The sequence below is a fragment of the Myotis nattereri genome (genome assembly GCF_964212035.1).
Source record: "Myotis nattereri genome assembly, chromosome: 2".
Lineage (NCBI taxonomy): Eukaryota > Metazoa > Chordata > Mammalia > Chiroptera > Vespertilionidae > Myotis > Myotis nattereri.
The window spans coordinates 208,725,728-208,742,399 of record NC_138076.1 but is presented as its reverse complement, the minus strand read 5'-3'; the positions used below and the strand labels follow the sequence as shown (position 1 = coordinate 208,742,399).

Sequence of the window (16,672 nt, the reverse complement as noted above, 5' to 3'; positions counted from 1 at the left end):
GCTATTTCCTTCATCTGTCTGCTTGTTTACAGCTTGTGTCCTCTGGGCTGAGCGCTCCGTGAGGGCAGGAGCTCACTGAGTGACTGGGGCTGGCCCTGGCCCAGCACTGCTGACCTCATCCCTCCCCCTTCCTCTCCCAGGCCTGCACCTCCTCCCACTCCCTGTGCTCCAACCTCAGCAGCACCTGGAGCCTGAGCGAGTTCCCCTCCCCGCTTGGAGGCCCAGATGCAGCTGGGGAGGCCACTGTCCTGGGGGGATCCGAGCCCCACATCTCGGTAAGACACCTGCCCACCTGAGTATGGGGGGACACTGACAGTGTTCACATAATTACTAACGTGGGGAGTGCCCTCCAGTTTGCTGACAAAGCCCTTACTAGGCCCCAGAGGCCCTTAGGGGGGCCCCTCCCTCCCTCTAGCCTGGTTCTCTGGGTCTCAGCCTTTGAATTCCTGGAAGGTGTCAGAGCCCTGCCTCAGGGCCTTTGCACATACCTTGGAATGTATTTCACATAGGAGGAAATTGAGACCCACAAAGGTAAGCACCTTATTAAGCTTATCCAGAGCCAGCTGGGCCTGGTACCAGGAGACCTGGGGGCCACTCACACTGTAATCTTGTGGAGCTCACTCCTCCGCTCTGGGCCCCAGTTCTCATCTGTGGAATGGGCGCAGACCTAGGTGCATTGAGTTGGGGGAAGGTGCAGTGGGGGTGACCCAGGCCCTGTCGTGACATTGCAGGAGGAGGCTACAGACAGTGAGAAAGAGATCAACCGGCTGTCCATCCTGCCCTTCCCTCCCAGCGCAGGCTCCATCCTCCGCCGGCAGCGTGAGGAGGACCCTGCACCTGCTAAGAGGTAAACAGGCCCTGGCCAGTTTGGCTCGGTGGATAGAGAGTTGGCCTGCAGACTGAAGGGTCCTGGGTTTGATTCCAGTCGAGGGCACGCACCTTGGTTGCTGGCTGGATCCCTGGCCTGGGAGGCAACTAATCGATGTGGGGGAAAAACACACCCAAAAGGTAAACAGGCTGGAAGGAGAGTGGCAGAGGTCCAGCCACCTCCCAGAATCCCCCATGCCAGCGTCAACACTTGGCGGTCACCTCCCCAACTGCCTTTAAATGGCTAGAGCGCTGGGAACCCAGGCCCTGAGAGCAGAGGGTGACTGAGGTCAGAGGTTAAGACAAGGCCAAAGGGCCGAATGGGCTCAGCCCCAACCCAACACTCTGGCATCTGAGTCACTAGAAACTGGACCGCAAAATTGCTCAACCCAGGGGAAGCCTGAAGATTTAGGCCAGGAGGGGGGAACGTCTGGCCCCTGGGCTGTATCAGGCCTGTGACGCCATCTGGTCTGGCCCTGCCAAGCCATCAGGGGTGAGTTAATTAAAGGTCTGACCAAATAGAGCAGCTAACTTTTTTTTTTTTAATTTTATTTTATTGTTTAAAGTATTACAGATGTTAATACATATGTCTCCTTTTTCCCCCCCATTGACCTTCCCCCGGCCTCCCCTACCACCCCCCCCCCCCGCCCCCCGCACATGCCCGCACCCCGTCTCCCAGTGTCTGTGACCATTGGTTATGCTTATATGCATGCATACCAGTCCCTCGGTTGAGTTCTTACCACCTCCACCCCCCCAACAATGTGAACATCTACCACGCCCAGGGCATCTTACTATTTGATTTTCATGTGTGTTTTTTCATTGAATTGCTCTTGTTCTAAACAGCAGCTAACTTTTAAGTGGACAATGTTGTATGGCCCTTGAATGATGTTATAAAAATCCACATGGCCCTCGGCAGAGTAAAGGTTCCCCACCCCTGGTCTAGGACGTGGGCATGTGGAGAATATTTACAGGTGTCAGGGCCTCAGGCAAGAAAGCTGGCCTCAGGTGTGGGCATCAGCGGCCAGTGGGGCCAGAAAAGGCAGCCATGTCCACTGGTGGCGGGACCGAGGGTGGGGACGACCTCCCTTCCTGGTGTAGGTCCCGGTCTCGAGCTTGATCCCCGATGGGTGAATCTGCCAGGAGTGGGTGTGTGACGAGGAGATCATGATCTAGTATAGCGGTTCTCAGCCTGTGGGTAGTGACCCCTTTGGTGGTCGAACGACCCTTTCACAGGGGTCGCCTAAGACCATCCTGCATATCAGATATTTACATGACGATTCATAACAGTAGTAACATGACAGTGATGAAGTAGCAACGAAAATAATTTTATGGTTGGGTCACAACATGAGGAACTGTATTTAAAGGGCCAGAAGGTTGAGAACCACTGGTCTAGTGCGAGCATGTCATGGCCGTGAGTTTGACTTGCTTGATCTAGTGTGAGAAGCAGCCCAGGAGCCACCAACAACAATGTAGAAAGTGCGGATGAGATGGGGCTGAGAGGTCAGCCGAGGCCTCCTGGAGGGGGTGGCATTAAAGAACAGGCCGGGGCATTCTAGGTGGAAGGCCATGGGGCTGCAGCCAGGGTGTTACCTTCTTGCCTCTGTGAGTTTAGGGGAGCTGGGTGGCATGCGTGCCCTGTGCCTGGGACTCCCACCTGCTCTAGCCTGCCTGTGCTTGGGAGCTGCAGGACCGCTTGGTGGCATAGGGGCAGGAGGAGGGAGTGGGGCAGATGCCCACGGACTCTCAGCTCCTGCCCCTCCCGCCCGTCCTCTCTCTGCCCAGGTCCTTCAGCAGCATGTCCGACATCACAGGTAAGGGCCCTCGGACACTCCATGGGGAGGGCTCACGGGGCGGGGGGTTGGGGGGTGGGGGGGAGGAGAGCTTTTCAGTTTACCTGAGACCTGTGCTGCCTGCTCTGCCCTTGGCCTGTGACTCCCTCCCCCAGGCCCAGCTGTGCCCTGGACAGGCAGGAAGGCTCTGCTCAGGAGGCGTCTGGGGGAGTGGGTTTACCCTGAGCTCAGTCCTGGTCCTGGCTGTGCTGTGCGGGGGGACCCCCCTCAGTTCTGGTCCACCCTTCACCCTCTTCTAGGAAACTGCAGGGCCGTCCTGGCAGGCGCCGGCCGAGCCCTGAGCCCAGTGGGTCCCCTGTGTTCTTGGGGCTTCCAACCTGCTGGGCCCCAGGCCTCTGGGCTGTGGGTGGTCTCGGGCCCTCCCCCGTGTTTCAGTCCAGCGCCCTTGAACCTCACTCCTTCTCCCCAGGGAGTGTAACGCTTAAACCCTGGTCCCCCGGCCTCTCCTCATCCTCATCCTCCGACAGCGTGTGGCCACTGGGAAAGCCGGACGGTCTCCTGGCCAGAGGCTGCGGCCTGGATCTCCTCGGCAGGTACGGACGCCGCCTGGGTGGGGGGAGATGGGGGCCTGCGTCTCAGGGCCTGGAGCAGGGTGAGCAGGACGAGGTGCGAGGGAGCAGAGCTAAGCCTTTGGTTTATGCAACTGTCAGTTGGATTCCAACCCCGTCGCCACCGTTTATCACCTGTGTGACCTTTCTCAGTTTCTTCAACGGGAGCAGTGAGCTCTCTCTTCTGCATGTGGGTGGTGTGAGGTGTGGGATCCATGTCAGTCAAGCACCTAGCTTTGCCAGGCACATTGTAGATGCTGAGTTAACCCTCTGCCTGTCATCCCAGCTCTGAGCTCCCGCCCAACAAAGCTTCGAGCTGTGGGTGGGGTGGGGCCCCTCAGGAGCCAAGAAACACATTGGCTCAGATCGTGCTGGAGGCAGTGAGCTCTGTGTGTTGGTCGCGAAGGGCCTCCCCGGCCAGGCTTTGGAGCGGACCTCAGGAGGGGAGAGAGGGAGGCCGGGCTGACAATGTGGCCTTTGAACTCAGCCATGGAGAGAGGGCAGGTAGGGAGGGCAGCTGCATGACTGGAAGAGGCAGAGAACAGAGGCTGTTTGGGATGGGCTTGGAGTTTGGCGTTGACTGGTGCACGTGGGAGTGGGGCTGGGGGGTGGGGGGGGAAGGCCAAGCCACAGCAGGCTCTGAGTCAGGCTGGAAAAGTGTGGACTTTGGCTGGTGCACTCTGGGAAACCTGCGAGGGATTAGCTATTACTAACTGCAGGCCCGCTGCTGGCTGCCTTCGGGCATTCTCTCTGTCCCTGGAGGAAGGCGCTATTATGATTATCCCGGTTTCCTAGGGAAGAAACTGGGGCTCAGAGAGGTTAAGCGCCTTGCCCGAGGTTACACAGCTGGGAAGTGCCCTGGCCCAAGTCCATGGTGACCTGATCAGACGTGGGTTTTGGAAAGGGCGTAGGAAGCACTGAGGTCAGAGCTGGAAAGTGGGGGTGCTGGATACAGAGCACAGGTCACCAGGAAACCAGGGCAGAGCAGGACCAGGGGCCTCCCGCCCCCTGGACACAGCTTGGCCAGGCCCGAGTCCAGAGCCCTGCCCCCACCCTCCGCCCCGGCAGTGGGCCCAGCGTGACATTGTTTCTCCCTGTGCAGGACGTGCTTCTGAGGGAAGGGGTGGAGGCACCTCCCTTCCTGCCTGACTTGGCCCTTCCTCCCTCCAGCTCAGGCCTGCAAAAGGGGTCTTGGCTCTCGTCCAGGGGGTGCCGGGATGTGGCAGAGGGAGCAGGAGCCGTGTGATCAGGGGGCCGCCTCTGATGCCCGTGCTGTTCCCGCGGAGGAGGGAGATGGGGGAGAACACAGGTCAGGATGGAGGCAGAGGTGGGGGGCGGAGAGAGAAAGAGGTTGAGGGACAGGCGGAGAGGGAGGTGAGGTGCGGGGCATGTGTCCTGGGGCCGTGTGACAGTACAGTGCAGGAGACCGTGTGTCAGTCAGCTGAAATCTTGCTCCACTGTGGAATCTTGGGCATGTGACTTACTTTCCCAGTGCCTCAGTTTCCTGCTCTGTAAAGTGGGGTCACAATTGTGCCTGCCCCCTTAGGTCGTTGTGGGGGTCCCTGTATTCCTGTTAGAGTGGCTCAGAGTGAGTGGTAGTGCCAGCTCTGAGCTAATGTCATTGCTGCCCTTGTTGCTTAATTCTCAGAGTGGCCTGCAGGCTGGCATTTCTAGCCGCCTTATTCAGATAGGGAATACTAGGTTCGGAGTCAGGAATTTGTCCCAGGGCCTCTGAGTGGTGGAGTGGGGGTTCCTGGGTGCCTTCCTTCTGTCTAAGTCACATTTTTTGGGTTAATCCTCACCTGAGAGTATTTTTTCCATTGATTTTTAGAGAGAATGGAAGGGAGGGAGAGAGGGAGGGAGAAGAGCTAGAGAGACTTGGATGCCTCCTGCACGGGCCCTGACCAGGGCTGGGGATTGAACCTGCAACCACAGTACATGCTCTTGACTGGGAATCATATCTCCATCCTTCGGTGCCGGGCTGATGCTCTAACCACTGAACCACTGACCAGGACTGTCTAAATCAGCGGTCACTAACCTTTCGGACCTCACAGACCACCAGGGGTCCGCGGGCCACCAGTTGGTGACGCTGGTCTGAGTCACTTTAATCTCCCACTTGTGTTCAGTGCTCACTCCATGCGGGTGTTCTCAGCCCTGTCTCCCCTGCCCTGCTGGCTCCTGGGGCCTTGGGGCAGGCAGAGGAGCGGGGAGGTGGGGGTGCTGGGGCAGGCTGACGGATAGATGGACGGTGGACAGGCTGGGAGACAGTGAGGCGCTGAGGATGGAGGGGCGTGTGGGGAGAGGACCAGGTGCCGTGGCCCCTGGCCAGGACCCGCCCCTGCCCCCCTTATTCACATAGCCCAGTGGTCGGCAAACCGCGGCTCGCGAGCCACATGTGGCTCTTTGGCCCCTTGAGTGTGGCTCTTCCACAAAATACCACGTGGATGACCACGGGCGCGCACATACAGTGCGATTGAAACTTCGTGGCCCATGCGCAAAAGTCGGTTTTCTGCTTGGGCGAGTCTGTTTTGAAGAAGTGGCGTTAGAAGAAGTGGGGGTACGTTTGCTGAGGTCGACCCTTCAGATTGAGGACGTTTTTAGCAAAGGCCAGTTTAGGAGTACCCTAATTAAGTTAATAACAATGTACCTACCTATGTAGTTTACGTTTAAAAAATTTGGCTCTCAAAAGAACTTTCAGTCGTTGTACTGTTGGTATTTGGCTCTGTTGACTCATGAGTTTGCCGACCACTGACATAGCCTCAGGATCCATGGCCCCTTCGGTTTGCCCAGGGGCTTGAATAGGTCATTACCCGACTGTACCACCCACCCGCTGTGCAAGCCTTGTCTAGTTATAACTTCCCCATGCCTCAGTTTCCCCTTCTCAACATGGGGGGCGTAACAGATGTCTCCGTAGAGTTGCTGGCAGGGTTAAGTGAGGTCATCTGTGTAGCTTGCTCAGGTCTCTGGGTCCCTGACCTGAACAAAGCCGCCATGTACACTGCCCAGAGATCTCCCCACAGTGCCCTAGGTTGGGGCTCGGGGCACTCATCCAGGCCACTGGGCCACCACTGCCCGAGCTGGCAGAGTGAAGGACTGCCCACCCCCCGCCTGCCTTCCCGTGACCTGACCTCCTGACCTGATCCCGGGGGAGGGACTGGGAGCCCTCACCTGGCGGACAGGTTACCCCATCCTCTCACTGCCCACAGGCAGGGCTGGGGGGCAGTCGGATTGTGTTACTGGAGACCCAGGAGTCCCAGGAGGTTGGAGCAGGCAGCCCTGTCTGTACCATGTTCCTCTGTCCCCTGCTGCTTGCTTGGGTGCTGAGGCCCGGGACTGAGAGGGACCTGGTCTGGACCCTGCCCTCAGCGAGCCCAGGTGCCAAGTGTTGGCAGCCCGGGGCTGCGGGGGCTCAGAGAAGTTACTTGGTCCCTCAGGGAGGTGGGCAAGGGAGGTCCCGAAGGAGGGGCTGCCTGATGTGTGTCTTCAGGAAGCGCAGGACTTGGCAATAAGACACCGAAGCAGGCAACAGACTGATGTATTTCAGAGGGAAGGGGGAGCGGGAAGACATAACCAATGAACTTATGTGCCTGTATGCATAGCTCACGGACAGACAATAGTGCTGGGAAGGCCTGGGGAGGGAGGGGAGGTGGAGGGAGGTGGAGGGGGTTAGTGGGGGGAAAAGAGAGGACATCTGTAAACCTCAACTCTAATGGAAAAATAATAAAATGTTATTAAAAAAGAAAAGCCTGAAACCCGGTTGGAGGGTGGAGTTGCCCCCACCTGGGATTGCAGGGAAGGGAGGGGCGTGCTGAGGCAGGGTGGAGGCGGTGCAGGCTGCTCCCTGGGTCCTTGGGGAAGCCGTGGTGGCGAATGGGCTGTGGGTGTGAAGCAGGCGGAGAAGCCCGCCATGTTTGTTTGTTTTTTTTTTAAATATTTTTATTGATTTCAGAGAGGAAGGAAGAGGGAGAGAGAGATAGAAACATCCATGATGAGAGAGAATCATGGATCGGCTGCCTCCTGCAAGTCCCCCACTGGGGATGGAGCCCACAACCTGGGCATGTGCCCTTGACCGGAATCGAACCTGCGACCCTTCAGTTCGAAGGCCGACGCTCTATCCACTGAGCCAAACCGGCTAGGGCATAAGAGCGCCATGTTTTAACTGGCTGAATTGTACAATGAAACAGGTAGACGCAGAGGGGGCTGCTGAGGACCGGAAGTGGAATAGCCAGGCCTTCTGGCCCCAGAGTCCTGCTGGCGCCCACCAGGCCACATTGCCCAAACTCTTCTGTCCGTACCCCAGTGAGAGAACCCGTGTGCACGTGCCTGAAACATGGGGTCTCCGTAGTTGGATCCACTTGAAGGGAGACAGGCTTCTATGTGCTCGTCCGTTCCATTAAGAAACAGAATTTCGGCGAAGAAGGAATGACACAGAGACAGCGTTCAGTTGATCAGCAGCCTAGCCAGGATCTCTAGCCAAGTTCTGGTCAGGATGGTTAGGATCTCCAGCTAGGTTCTGTGTCCATGTTCTCTTGCTAGGTTCTCCAGCCAGGTTCTGTCCAGGTTCTCCAGCCAGGTTCAGTCACCAGGTTCTAGTCAGGTTCTCTTGCCATGTTCTATCCAGGTTCTGTAGCCAGGTTCAGTCACCAGGTTCTAGTCAGGTTCTCTTGCCATGTTCTATCCAGGTTCTGTAGCCAGGTTCTGTCTCTAGGTTCTTCAGCCAGGTTCTCTCTCTAGGTTCTGTCTCCAGGTTCTGTGGCCAGTTTCTGTCCAGGATCTTTTCCCATGTTCTCTCCAGCGAAGTTCTTCTGTCTCTAGGTTCTGTGTAGGTTCTGTGTCTAGGTTCTGTGTCCTGTTGTCTTGTTACATCTGTATTTATACCAGTTGATTCCAATCCTATCAATCTCTATTCCAAAGGTTAGGGCGTTTCTTATCTCCATTCTAGGGAGTAAAGATTATGTAGCTTAAGCATGATTGTTCGTAGTTAAAGTGATTAATTACCCGCCTGGCACTTAGTTAAGGGGTTTTATTCCCTCCCTAACTTCAGGGGAAAATCGCTACCTGGGGAAACAACCTTTCTCAGAGAGGTGACCTTGGTTAAAACACATAGTGCCAAGAAGGTGAGCAAACATATTAAGAACAGTATGCCATATATGCCAGGTCCCTTGAAACAGCAAGGATGGACCAGCTCCCGGCACTTCTTCCCCTGGGACAGGCCTGCAGGTGGGAGGCCCCCGGAGCCCTCTGGTTCCCCTACCTGCACCGTCTTTACATTCGTCTGATCCTCATGGGCAAAGTGGGAGACAGGTGCCGACACCGTCCTTGGTCTGTGGATGCAGGGACTGAGAACCAGGCAGCCAGCTTGCTCGGCCCGGTCTCGGGCGCAGTTCATGCTGGGGTTTGGAACTGGACTGTGTTGCTCCAGCCGGAAGGCCATTGGGCAGCATAGCCGGGCCCAGCGTCTGGCCTGCCAGGTCTGCCCAGGCCTCTCCACGCCGCCTCGACGCAGCCAGGACAGTCCCAGCACCCATGTCGAGCCCCAGCCCCCCAGGCCTGGTTCTGTTTTGACTGAGAGGACAGGAGCTGCAATGGGCTCTCAGGGCCAGAGTCCCCCCTCTGCTTGGGTGCTGATTGGGTTAAGGTCCTTGTTGCCTTGCTCACCCAGGCGGGCAGTAGGGGGGCAGTGAGACTGTGGGCTGCAGCTGGAGGGTGGGTGGGGAGGCGGGTGGACGCCGGGGCTCTCCCTGAGCCACCTCTTCAGCTGGGGCACGCCCACTGACCTTGGCTGCTCCCCTCCCCAGTACCAGGGCCAGGGGGTCATGAAGGAGACTTCGAGTCAGTGGCCTCTGAGCCTGGCCAGGAGGCCTCATCCGTTCTCATCCAGGGACAGGCAGAGAGCCCTGCCGTGATGGAGGTCTTAGTGACTCTTTGTCTTAACCATCCGTGGCTCCCACTGCCACGAGAGGAAGGACGGAGGCTTGCTCTCTGAAGGCTGGCCGCAGCTTGCCTTTCTTGGGAGCTGTTTCCCATGGTGTTAAGTTAGGAGCTTCACATGGTGTCTGGCACACGGGAAGCACCCAGTGGGTATCAGCTGCTGTTATTAAATTCTTCCACAATCCTATGCCCCTTCCCCCACACCTGTGCTCATGGCCGCCCTCCAGCCAGGAACACCATCTCTGCCCGTTGCTGGAGTGCTTCTGTTCTTGACCCCGGGGTAGCCTGGCGGCTGCTTCCTCTGGGAAGCCACTCCCTTGTGCTCCCACTGCCCTGGGACCATCTCTGATCTGCGTTGCGTTCCGATGGTGACCTTTCTTCCTAGACTGTGAGCATCACAAGCTTTTATTAGTCATCTCCTAGGTGCCAGGCACTGGGTTTGGTGCTGGCACCCAGAGCTGAGGGTGTTTTTTCTGTTGGAGGAAACAGCAGGCTACGTGCAAGGTGCAGACGGTTGCTCACCGTTTGCTGGGGTCTGGGAGGGAGAGTTCGCTTTTGACCTGAGCTCTGAGGATGAGCAGAATTTGCCAGCCAGAGAAGAGGGGGGCAGTGCGCTCCAGGCATTAGCACAGCAGGTGCAGTGGACCAGGGTTGGGGGGTGGGGTGGGGGTGGGTGGGGGTGGGGGGTGGGGCGTGGGCGTCATGGCATACTTGGGGAATTGCTGTGGTTTTCCAAGGATGTTGAACTGAAGCAAAATGTTGACTGAACTCTAATTCCCATCCCCTTCTCTCTTCTCAGGTCTCTGGCCATACAAGTGTCTGGCCGGAGCCCCCCGGGGGGACCCGAACCCCAGGACAGAGGTCCAGATGGCCTGCCTCTCCTTGGGGACAGCTGGTCCGGGACGGTGGTGCGGAGGGTGCTCTCTGGGCCTGGGTCTGCGTCTGCCAGGGTGGAACCGAGAGAGGTGAGCCCCCCACCCACCTGTGGGCTGGGGGAGGAGTTAGGGCTTTCACCAGGGCTGGATGCCTTCTGATTGGTGGATCTAGGTCACTGGGCCTAGATTGGCCAGGGATTGGCTACAGCGGAGGCAGGCTCACTGGTTCCCGGCTGGTTGCCCCGCCTCACCCAGCATTAAGTGAAATCTGATTGGACAGGGACTGGGCGGTGGGGCAGAATGACAGCCCACCTGCTTTTAAAGGTGGGAAGGCCCTGGCGGAACCTGCTGGGTGGAGAGACCCGTTGAAGGTGGCAGAGCTCGGCTGCCCTCCGAGGCGGAGGCGTCTGAATTGTGGAACATGGCTGGTCGCACACTCAGTCTTCCTCCAGAGCCAGGGCTGTCCTGCCTTTGGAAGCTGACTTCTCCCTCCCTGCCTGCGTTTTCTCCCAGCCAAGGGCAGAGGCTGCTGGCCTGGAGGGGGCCGGCCTGGAAGGCGAGGCCCAGCGGAGGACCTTGACCTGGAACCAGGTGTCCACGCTCCCCTTCCTGATGGATTCTAAGGGTGAGTCTGGCCCGGGGCAGGGGCAGTGGTGGCTGGGGACTCACCAGGCCTACAGGGTCGGAGCTAAGGGCCCAAGAGAGGGCTCATCCAGCCCCGGGGATGGCGCAGCTGAGGCCTGAGCAGGAGACTGTCCACCTCCCGACTCTTGGCGGAGCCCTGCCTTCCCCTGTCGCTGCCTCGTGCTGGCTGTCTGTCCTTGTGCCCTTCCTCTGTCCTCAGCGAGCAGAGGTGAAAGGAGCACTGGACAGGAGCCCAGACACCTGGGTTCGAGTCCTAGTTCTGTCCCGAGGGGGCTTGGTGGCCTTGGGCAGGTCCTGCTCTCTCTGGGCCTCGGACTCTCAGTTTAAGGGGAGGAAAGGGGTCCTGGTAGCTTGGGCTTTGAGAGGGTCACATCCGATGCCTGACTTCATCCTCCTCTTGTCCTCCCTGCTGCCCCCTGCCCTGTCCGTGCCCAGCTTGCCAGTCCTTCCATGAGGCCCTAGAAGCCTGGGTGAAGGGGCTGGGCGCCGAGCCCTTCTACATTCGAGCCAACCTCACTCTGCCCGAGCGGGCAGACCCCCACGCCCTGTGTGTGAAAGCCCAGGAGATCCTGCGGCTGGTGGACCCGGTGTACAAGCGGCGGCAGGAGTGGTTCTGTGCACGGGTCGACCCCCTCACGCTGCGGGACCTGGATCGGGGCACCGTGCCCAATTATCAGAGGTGACCCAGAGCCAGGAGCCTGGGGAGGGGGTCCCACTGGGAGCTGGGACCGGGGCGGGGGCCTCTTTCTCCCTTTGCAGCCCCTCACTATCCTCTGGAACAGGACGGGGGGCTAGAGGAGAGGCTGTGAGGGGTTCCCTGTCGCCATACTACCATATGACAAGACTCCCCCCTGTCCCCCCAGAGCCCAGCAGCTCCTGGAAGCTCAGGAGAAATGCCTGCCCTCCAGTCGGCCTCGAGGGCCCCGCAGTAACGTAAGCAGGGCTGCCCCAGCTGGGTGAGGGGCTGGGGAGAGGGGTTTCGAAGGGCGGGTCCAAAAGGGAGAGGCCGGGCTTCATTCTCTGGGGGAGGAGAGGAGGGAGGCTCCCACCTCGCTCCCTCATCCGTCCTTGGTTGACGTCTGTGTGCCAGCAAGTGGAACAGCAGGACTCACGCCCAGGGTAGTTGAGCGATTAAATGAGATAGCGTGTACCTCGTGCTCACACGGTAAGCACTTGACAAAACAACAGTCATATCCCCTATTCCAGCCCCTGGAGAAGGACTGGGCCGTGTGATCCTCCCCTGTACACCTGGGCAGAATGAGTTGCCATAGTAACGCGAGAGGCTATGGCACTAGAGAGGGGGTTGAGAGCGCAGGCTCTGGAGCCAGACTGGCTGGATTTGAATCCCAGCTCTGCCACTTAATCAGCCATGCGACCTTGGACAACCACCTGACCCTCCCTGGAGGCTGTGTCCTCAGCTGTAAAATGAGGGGCTACACTGCCTGCTTGGCCCCTCGCATAGAAGGCTTTCGTGGTTCATGCACATCCGTGGCCTAGTTAATATTTGTCCCATTGTAGGCTTTTGATACCTGTCAGCTGTTGGTATGATACATGCTGCTGTTGTTGGTTTCATTAATCTTCCTCCCCAAGGCCATATTGCGAGTTCATTGTGAGAGACCCCAAAGTTTCTCTCGTGTGACATTAGGTTCCTATAGTCTCTGGGCCTCAGTTTGTCCACCTGTAAAATGGGGGTGGGTACACCTCACTTCTTGGGTCCTTGCCTGGGCAGGGACAGGAGACCTGGTGGCATGGCCCCCCCTCTGCCTGGGGTTTCATGTACTCTCCCCTCTCCCCAAGGGTGGAATAAGGCAGAGTTCACAGGGGCCCCTCTTTCCCTCTGCCCTCCCCAGCTGAAGAAGCGAGCTCTGGACCAGCTGCGGCTGGTGAAGCCAAAGCATGCCGGGAGTCCTGCCGGGGACTCCCCGGAGCAGCTGCTGCTGGAGCCCTGCTCAGGTGAGGGCACAGGTGTGAGGGCGCAGCCTGGGCTGCCTGTGGAGTCCAGGAGTGCACCTCTGGGTGTCCTTTGGCCTGGAAGGGCCTGTTGTGAGGGTGCCAGTGGGGCGGGGCCTGAGAGACAAGGCTCCCTTGGTGGGAGATGGGCCTCCAGGTTTGAGAGAGCCGGTTGGTGCAGGAGGCGCATGTGGTCTGTATGAGTGCGGGGCACGCATGAGCTCGGCCTGTTCTCGTCTGGCAGAGCAGGTGTGGCTGTGCCATGAGGACCCCAGAATAGATTCCTGGAGGCAATAGGGTGAGGCTTTGGGCCAGATCGGGGGAAGGGGCTGGAGAGCCCACATGGGAGAATAGCAATTCTGAGGGGCAAGGAGACGAGGATGGTGAGGAAGACGTGCAGGAAGGGAGATTGTTTAAACAGAGTCCTTCAAGGAGGAAGAGGAGTTTGTTCAGGCAGAAGGCACAGCTTGTCCTGGCCCGTGTGGCTCAGTTGGTTGAGGGTCATTCCTGGCACCAAAGGGTCATCGGTTTGATTTCTGGTCAGGGCACATGCCCAGGTTTCGGGTTTGGTCCTAGTTGGGGTGTGTAAGGGAGCAATTGATGGGTGTTGCTCTCTCTCCCCCTTTCTCTAAGAAATCAACAGAAAACATGTAAGAAAAAGAAGGCACAGCCTGTGCAAAGGCCCGGTGGCGTGGCTGTGCATGTGTGTTTGGAGGACATGGGTGTCAAGTGTCAGAACTGTCATTCTTGGTCCACAGGGCACAGTGGTCCCCCACCCCTTTGAAGCTTACTGCCTGTTGGGGATGGGGAGAGGCAGATACCTGTCGGCCACATCATCTCATTCATGGACATGATTGCAAAGTGTGACACTTGTCATGGAGGAGAACTGGACGCCAGGGTGGGGCCCTGTGACAGGAGGCAGCTGAAGGGCGGTCTGGGTCTGTGTAGTAGGAGGGGAATCTGTGATGGGGTGCAAGGCCTGCGGCTCCCAGGCTCTGGCGGGGCTGGGGCACCCACAAGGAGGATGTGGTCTTTTTCCTAAGAGTCATGGGAAGTTGACACATTGAAAAAATGAGAGTTAGAAGATCTGACTTTAGTTTAAAAACCTCTCTCTGGCCTGGCCAGTGATTGAGCATCGACCTGTGAACCAGGAGGTCAGAGTTGGATTCCCAGTCAGGGTTGAGGGCTAGATCCTCCGTAGGGGGTATGCAGCCGATCCATGATTCTCTTTCATCATTGATGTTTCTCTCTCTTTCTCTCTCCTTCTCTCTTCCTCTTTTGAAATTAATAAAAATATATTAAAAAAAAATAAAACCTCTCTCTGGCTGCTGAGAGGACAATGGCCTCTAGGGGGCGAGAGGGAGGCAGAGATGAGGGAGGAGTCTACTGCAGAAGTCCCCGGGAGGACTGGGCAGCGTGTGTGCGTGTGTGTGTGTGTGTGTGTGTGTGTGTGTGTGTGTGTAGTGGGGAGGGGTCAGAGGGTGGGGGGCACCCGCAGGACTTAAGAAGGGGAATAAAAGATGGGGGCATGAGAGGAGGTGATGGGGTTTTGAATGCTGAGGGGGCTGGCGCCCTGGAACAGAGGAGCTGGGTCCTGCCGGCACCCTCATCTCTTCTGCGCCCGCCCTGGCACAGGCCCGGAGCGGAGCCTCCAACCCTACAGCCTGGTGCGGCCGCTGCTGGTGCCCTCCCTGCGGCCCGTGGTGCTCTTGCCCGAGTGCCTGGCGCCTCGGCTCATCCGCAACCTGCTAGACCTGCCCAGCTCCCGGCTGGACTTCCAAGTGTGCCCAGCGGGTGAGCCTTTGGGCCCGGAGAGGGGAGGGCAGGGTGGCGCTCTGGGGCAGCCAGGCCCACTGGCCGTGGGTTCTGGCTTCTTCCTGCTCTCCAGAAAGCCTGTCTGGGGAGGAACAGTGCGCACCCTCAGCTCCCGGAGCCCCCAAGGCCCGTCCTGCCACCCCTGGGCTGGGCAGCAGGATTCGTGCCATCCAGGAGTCTGTTGGGAAGGTAGGTGCTGGGGCAGGGGCTGCTCTGGGCAGTCCCTTCCATTCATTCTGTGGGCCTTTCCTCACCTGTGAATGGCTGGTACATCTCACCTCTCTGCCTCCGTGTGCACGAACTCTCCACTGCCCTGGCAGCGGCTGGCACAGTGGGGGCGGGGGTGGCATTAGCTTGATCCTATAGATCTGGAGGCTGAGGTGCGGAGAGGCAAAGTGACTTATTTCCCCAGGTCTCCTGCCTGCCCTCCTCATTCCCTCACTGCCAAGGTCCCTGTGGATGGGGAAGCAGGACCCTGTAGGGGCGGTGCTGCGGAGCCCAGTGTGGGGGGGTGTGTGGGGTAGGGACGTTAGTGCCTCTGGGCCGGAGTAAAATGTAACCTTGACCCCCGAGAAGAAGCACTGCCTGTTGGAGCTGGGCACGCGGGGCGTGCGGGAGCTGGTCCAGAATGAGATCTACCCCATCGTCATCCACGTGGAGGTGACCGAGAAGAATGTCCGGGAAGTCAGGTGAGGCCGGACCCGAACCTCCTTTCTGGGGGGTCTGTCTCTGTCTGGCTCTCTCTCCCTCTGTGTCTTCTCCCTCCTTCTTTGCCATCTGTCTTTTTGTCTTCATCTGTTTGTCCTTTCTCTCTAACTCTCCGTATCTTTGTCTCTCTCTGTGCCCCTCTCTGCCCACTGCCCACTCTCTTCTCTCGCAGGGGTCTGCTGGGCCGGCCGGGCTGGCGGGACTCGGAGCTGCTTCGGCAGTGCCGCAGCTCGGAGCAGGTGCTCTGGGCGCTGCCCTGCTCCTGGGTGCGGGTGCCCGCCCACGCGTGGGCCCACTCGGAGGAGCTGGCCAAGGTTGTCCGCGGCCGCATCCTGCAGGAGCAGGCCCGCCTCGTGTGGGTGGAGCGAGGCAGCAGCAGGGGCTGCAGCAGCAGCAGCAGCGAGGCCTGAGGGCCCCTTCGGGGGCCGGCGACTTCCTCGCACACTCAGACGCCCCCAGGAGACCCTGCTGTCTGTGGCGGAGATGAGTGTGCGACATCCTCCATGTCCTGAGCCTTCCCAGGCCCTTGGGCTCTGCTCCGGGCTGTCACCGAGGGATCCTGCTGGAGCCGGAGCCGGAGCCCTCCGACAGCTTCCACCCTCCGGCCCGTACCTGCTGCTCGGGGCCTTCCTGCGAGCCCTCCGGTCTCCGCGTCCCCACTCGTGGGTCTGTGTCCCACCGTCACTGCCCACCCGAGCGCCTGGGTTCGCACTACTGTGTACTGTTGTGTACACCCAAGTTCTCACGGGCAGGCTCCTGTCTGCCTGCCCCGGGCACTCGAGGTCTCCCAGGCTCTCAGCCTGTTCTGCTCACAGGAGCCCCGAGCCCACCCTTTGTGACCCCCCCCCCCCGTCAGTCACATTTCTGTGTATAGCTCCACACGTGGGCATGGTAGCTGCCCCGGTCCACTGTCACCTGTGCCCGCGTCTCGTGTCTCCAGGTCACACACGTGTCCGTGGTTCTCCTGTGTAAATGTCATGTCCCCCACCCCCATGACACTCGGGCACTTAACACGCGTGTGTTCCCAGGGAGCGCACCCAGGACCATGTTCTCACAGCACCTCCTCCCTGCCCTGCCGCCTCCCAGAGGGACAGGTGGGGAGGGGCCCGGCTGCTCCAGCACCAGAATGTATGGCTCGTTTGAATGGGCCCTTTTCCCTCAGAAGCTGCACATTATGGAACATTAAACAGTTTGTCATAGAAGTTGGTGGCCTTTTGCTTGTTTGCATCCCTAGTGGGGGTGGGGGTGGGGGCACACTTGTCCCCACCTGCAGCTCAGCTTGATACCACCTTTCAGGTTCCCTCTTGCCCTTGGGGAGGGTCAGATTTCACTCCTGACTCATCCCCAGAGCCGCCGGCCATCTGTGCTGGCATCACCTTACCCGCCCCCAAATGACCGGAGAAGGGCCCCACAGATGGGCCACCCCCACAGTGAGCCCTGCTTGTGTCTGATCATCAAAGGAGTGTCCCCTCAGGTGGGGACA

At 58.9% G+C, this 16,672-nt stretch overlaps 1 protein-coding gene across 1 annotated transcript in view; it reads left to right on the top strand.

Moving 5' to 3' along the window:
• CARD10 (caspase recruitment domain family member 10) overlaps positions 1-16,391 on the top strand; it is a gene marked incomplete at its 5' end in the record, with an annotated part of 28,737 nt that extends 12,346 nt beyond the window's left edge. Inside the window, 13 exons of the mRNA XM_081084048.1 lie at positions 141-275; positions 732-847; positions 2,650-2,678; positions 3,127-3,250; positions 9,996-10,161; positions 10,585-10,696; positions 11,152-11,395; positions 11,580-11,649; positions 12,567-12,669; positions 14,302-14,460; positions 14,555-14,670; positions 15,058-15,170; positions 15,362-16,391. Of these exons, the coding sequence (XP_080940174.1) occupies positions 141-275; positions 732-847; positions 2,650-2,678; positions 3,127-3,250; positions 9,996-10,161; positions 10,585-10,696; positions 11,152-11,395; positions 11,580-11,649; positions 12,567-12,669; positions 14,302-14,460; positions 14,555-14,670; positions 15,058-15,170; positions 15,362-15,599 (1,725 nt within the window). The 3' untranslated portion in view covers positions 15,600-16,391. The remainder of the gene's footprint in view (positions 1-140; positions 276-731; positions 848-2,649; positions 2,679-3,126; positions 3,251-9,995; positions 10,162-10,584; positions 10,697-11,151; positions 11,396-11,579; positions 11,650-12,566; positions 12,670-14,301; positions 14,461-14,554; positions 14,671-15,057; positions 15,171-15,361) is intronic.
• Between the last annotated feature and the right edge of the window lie 281 nt (positions 16,392-16,672).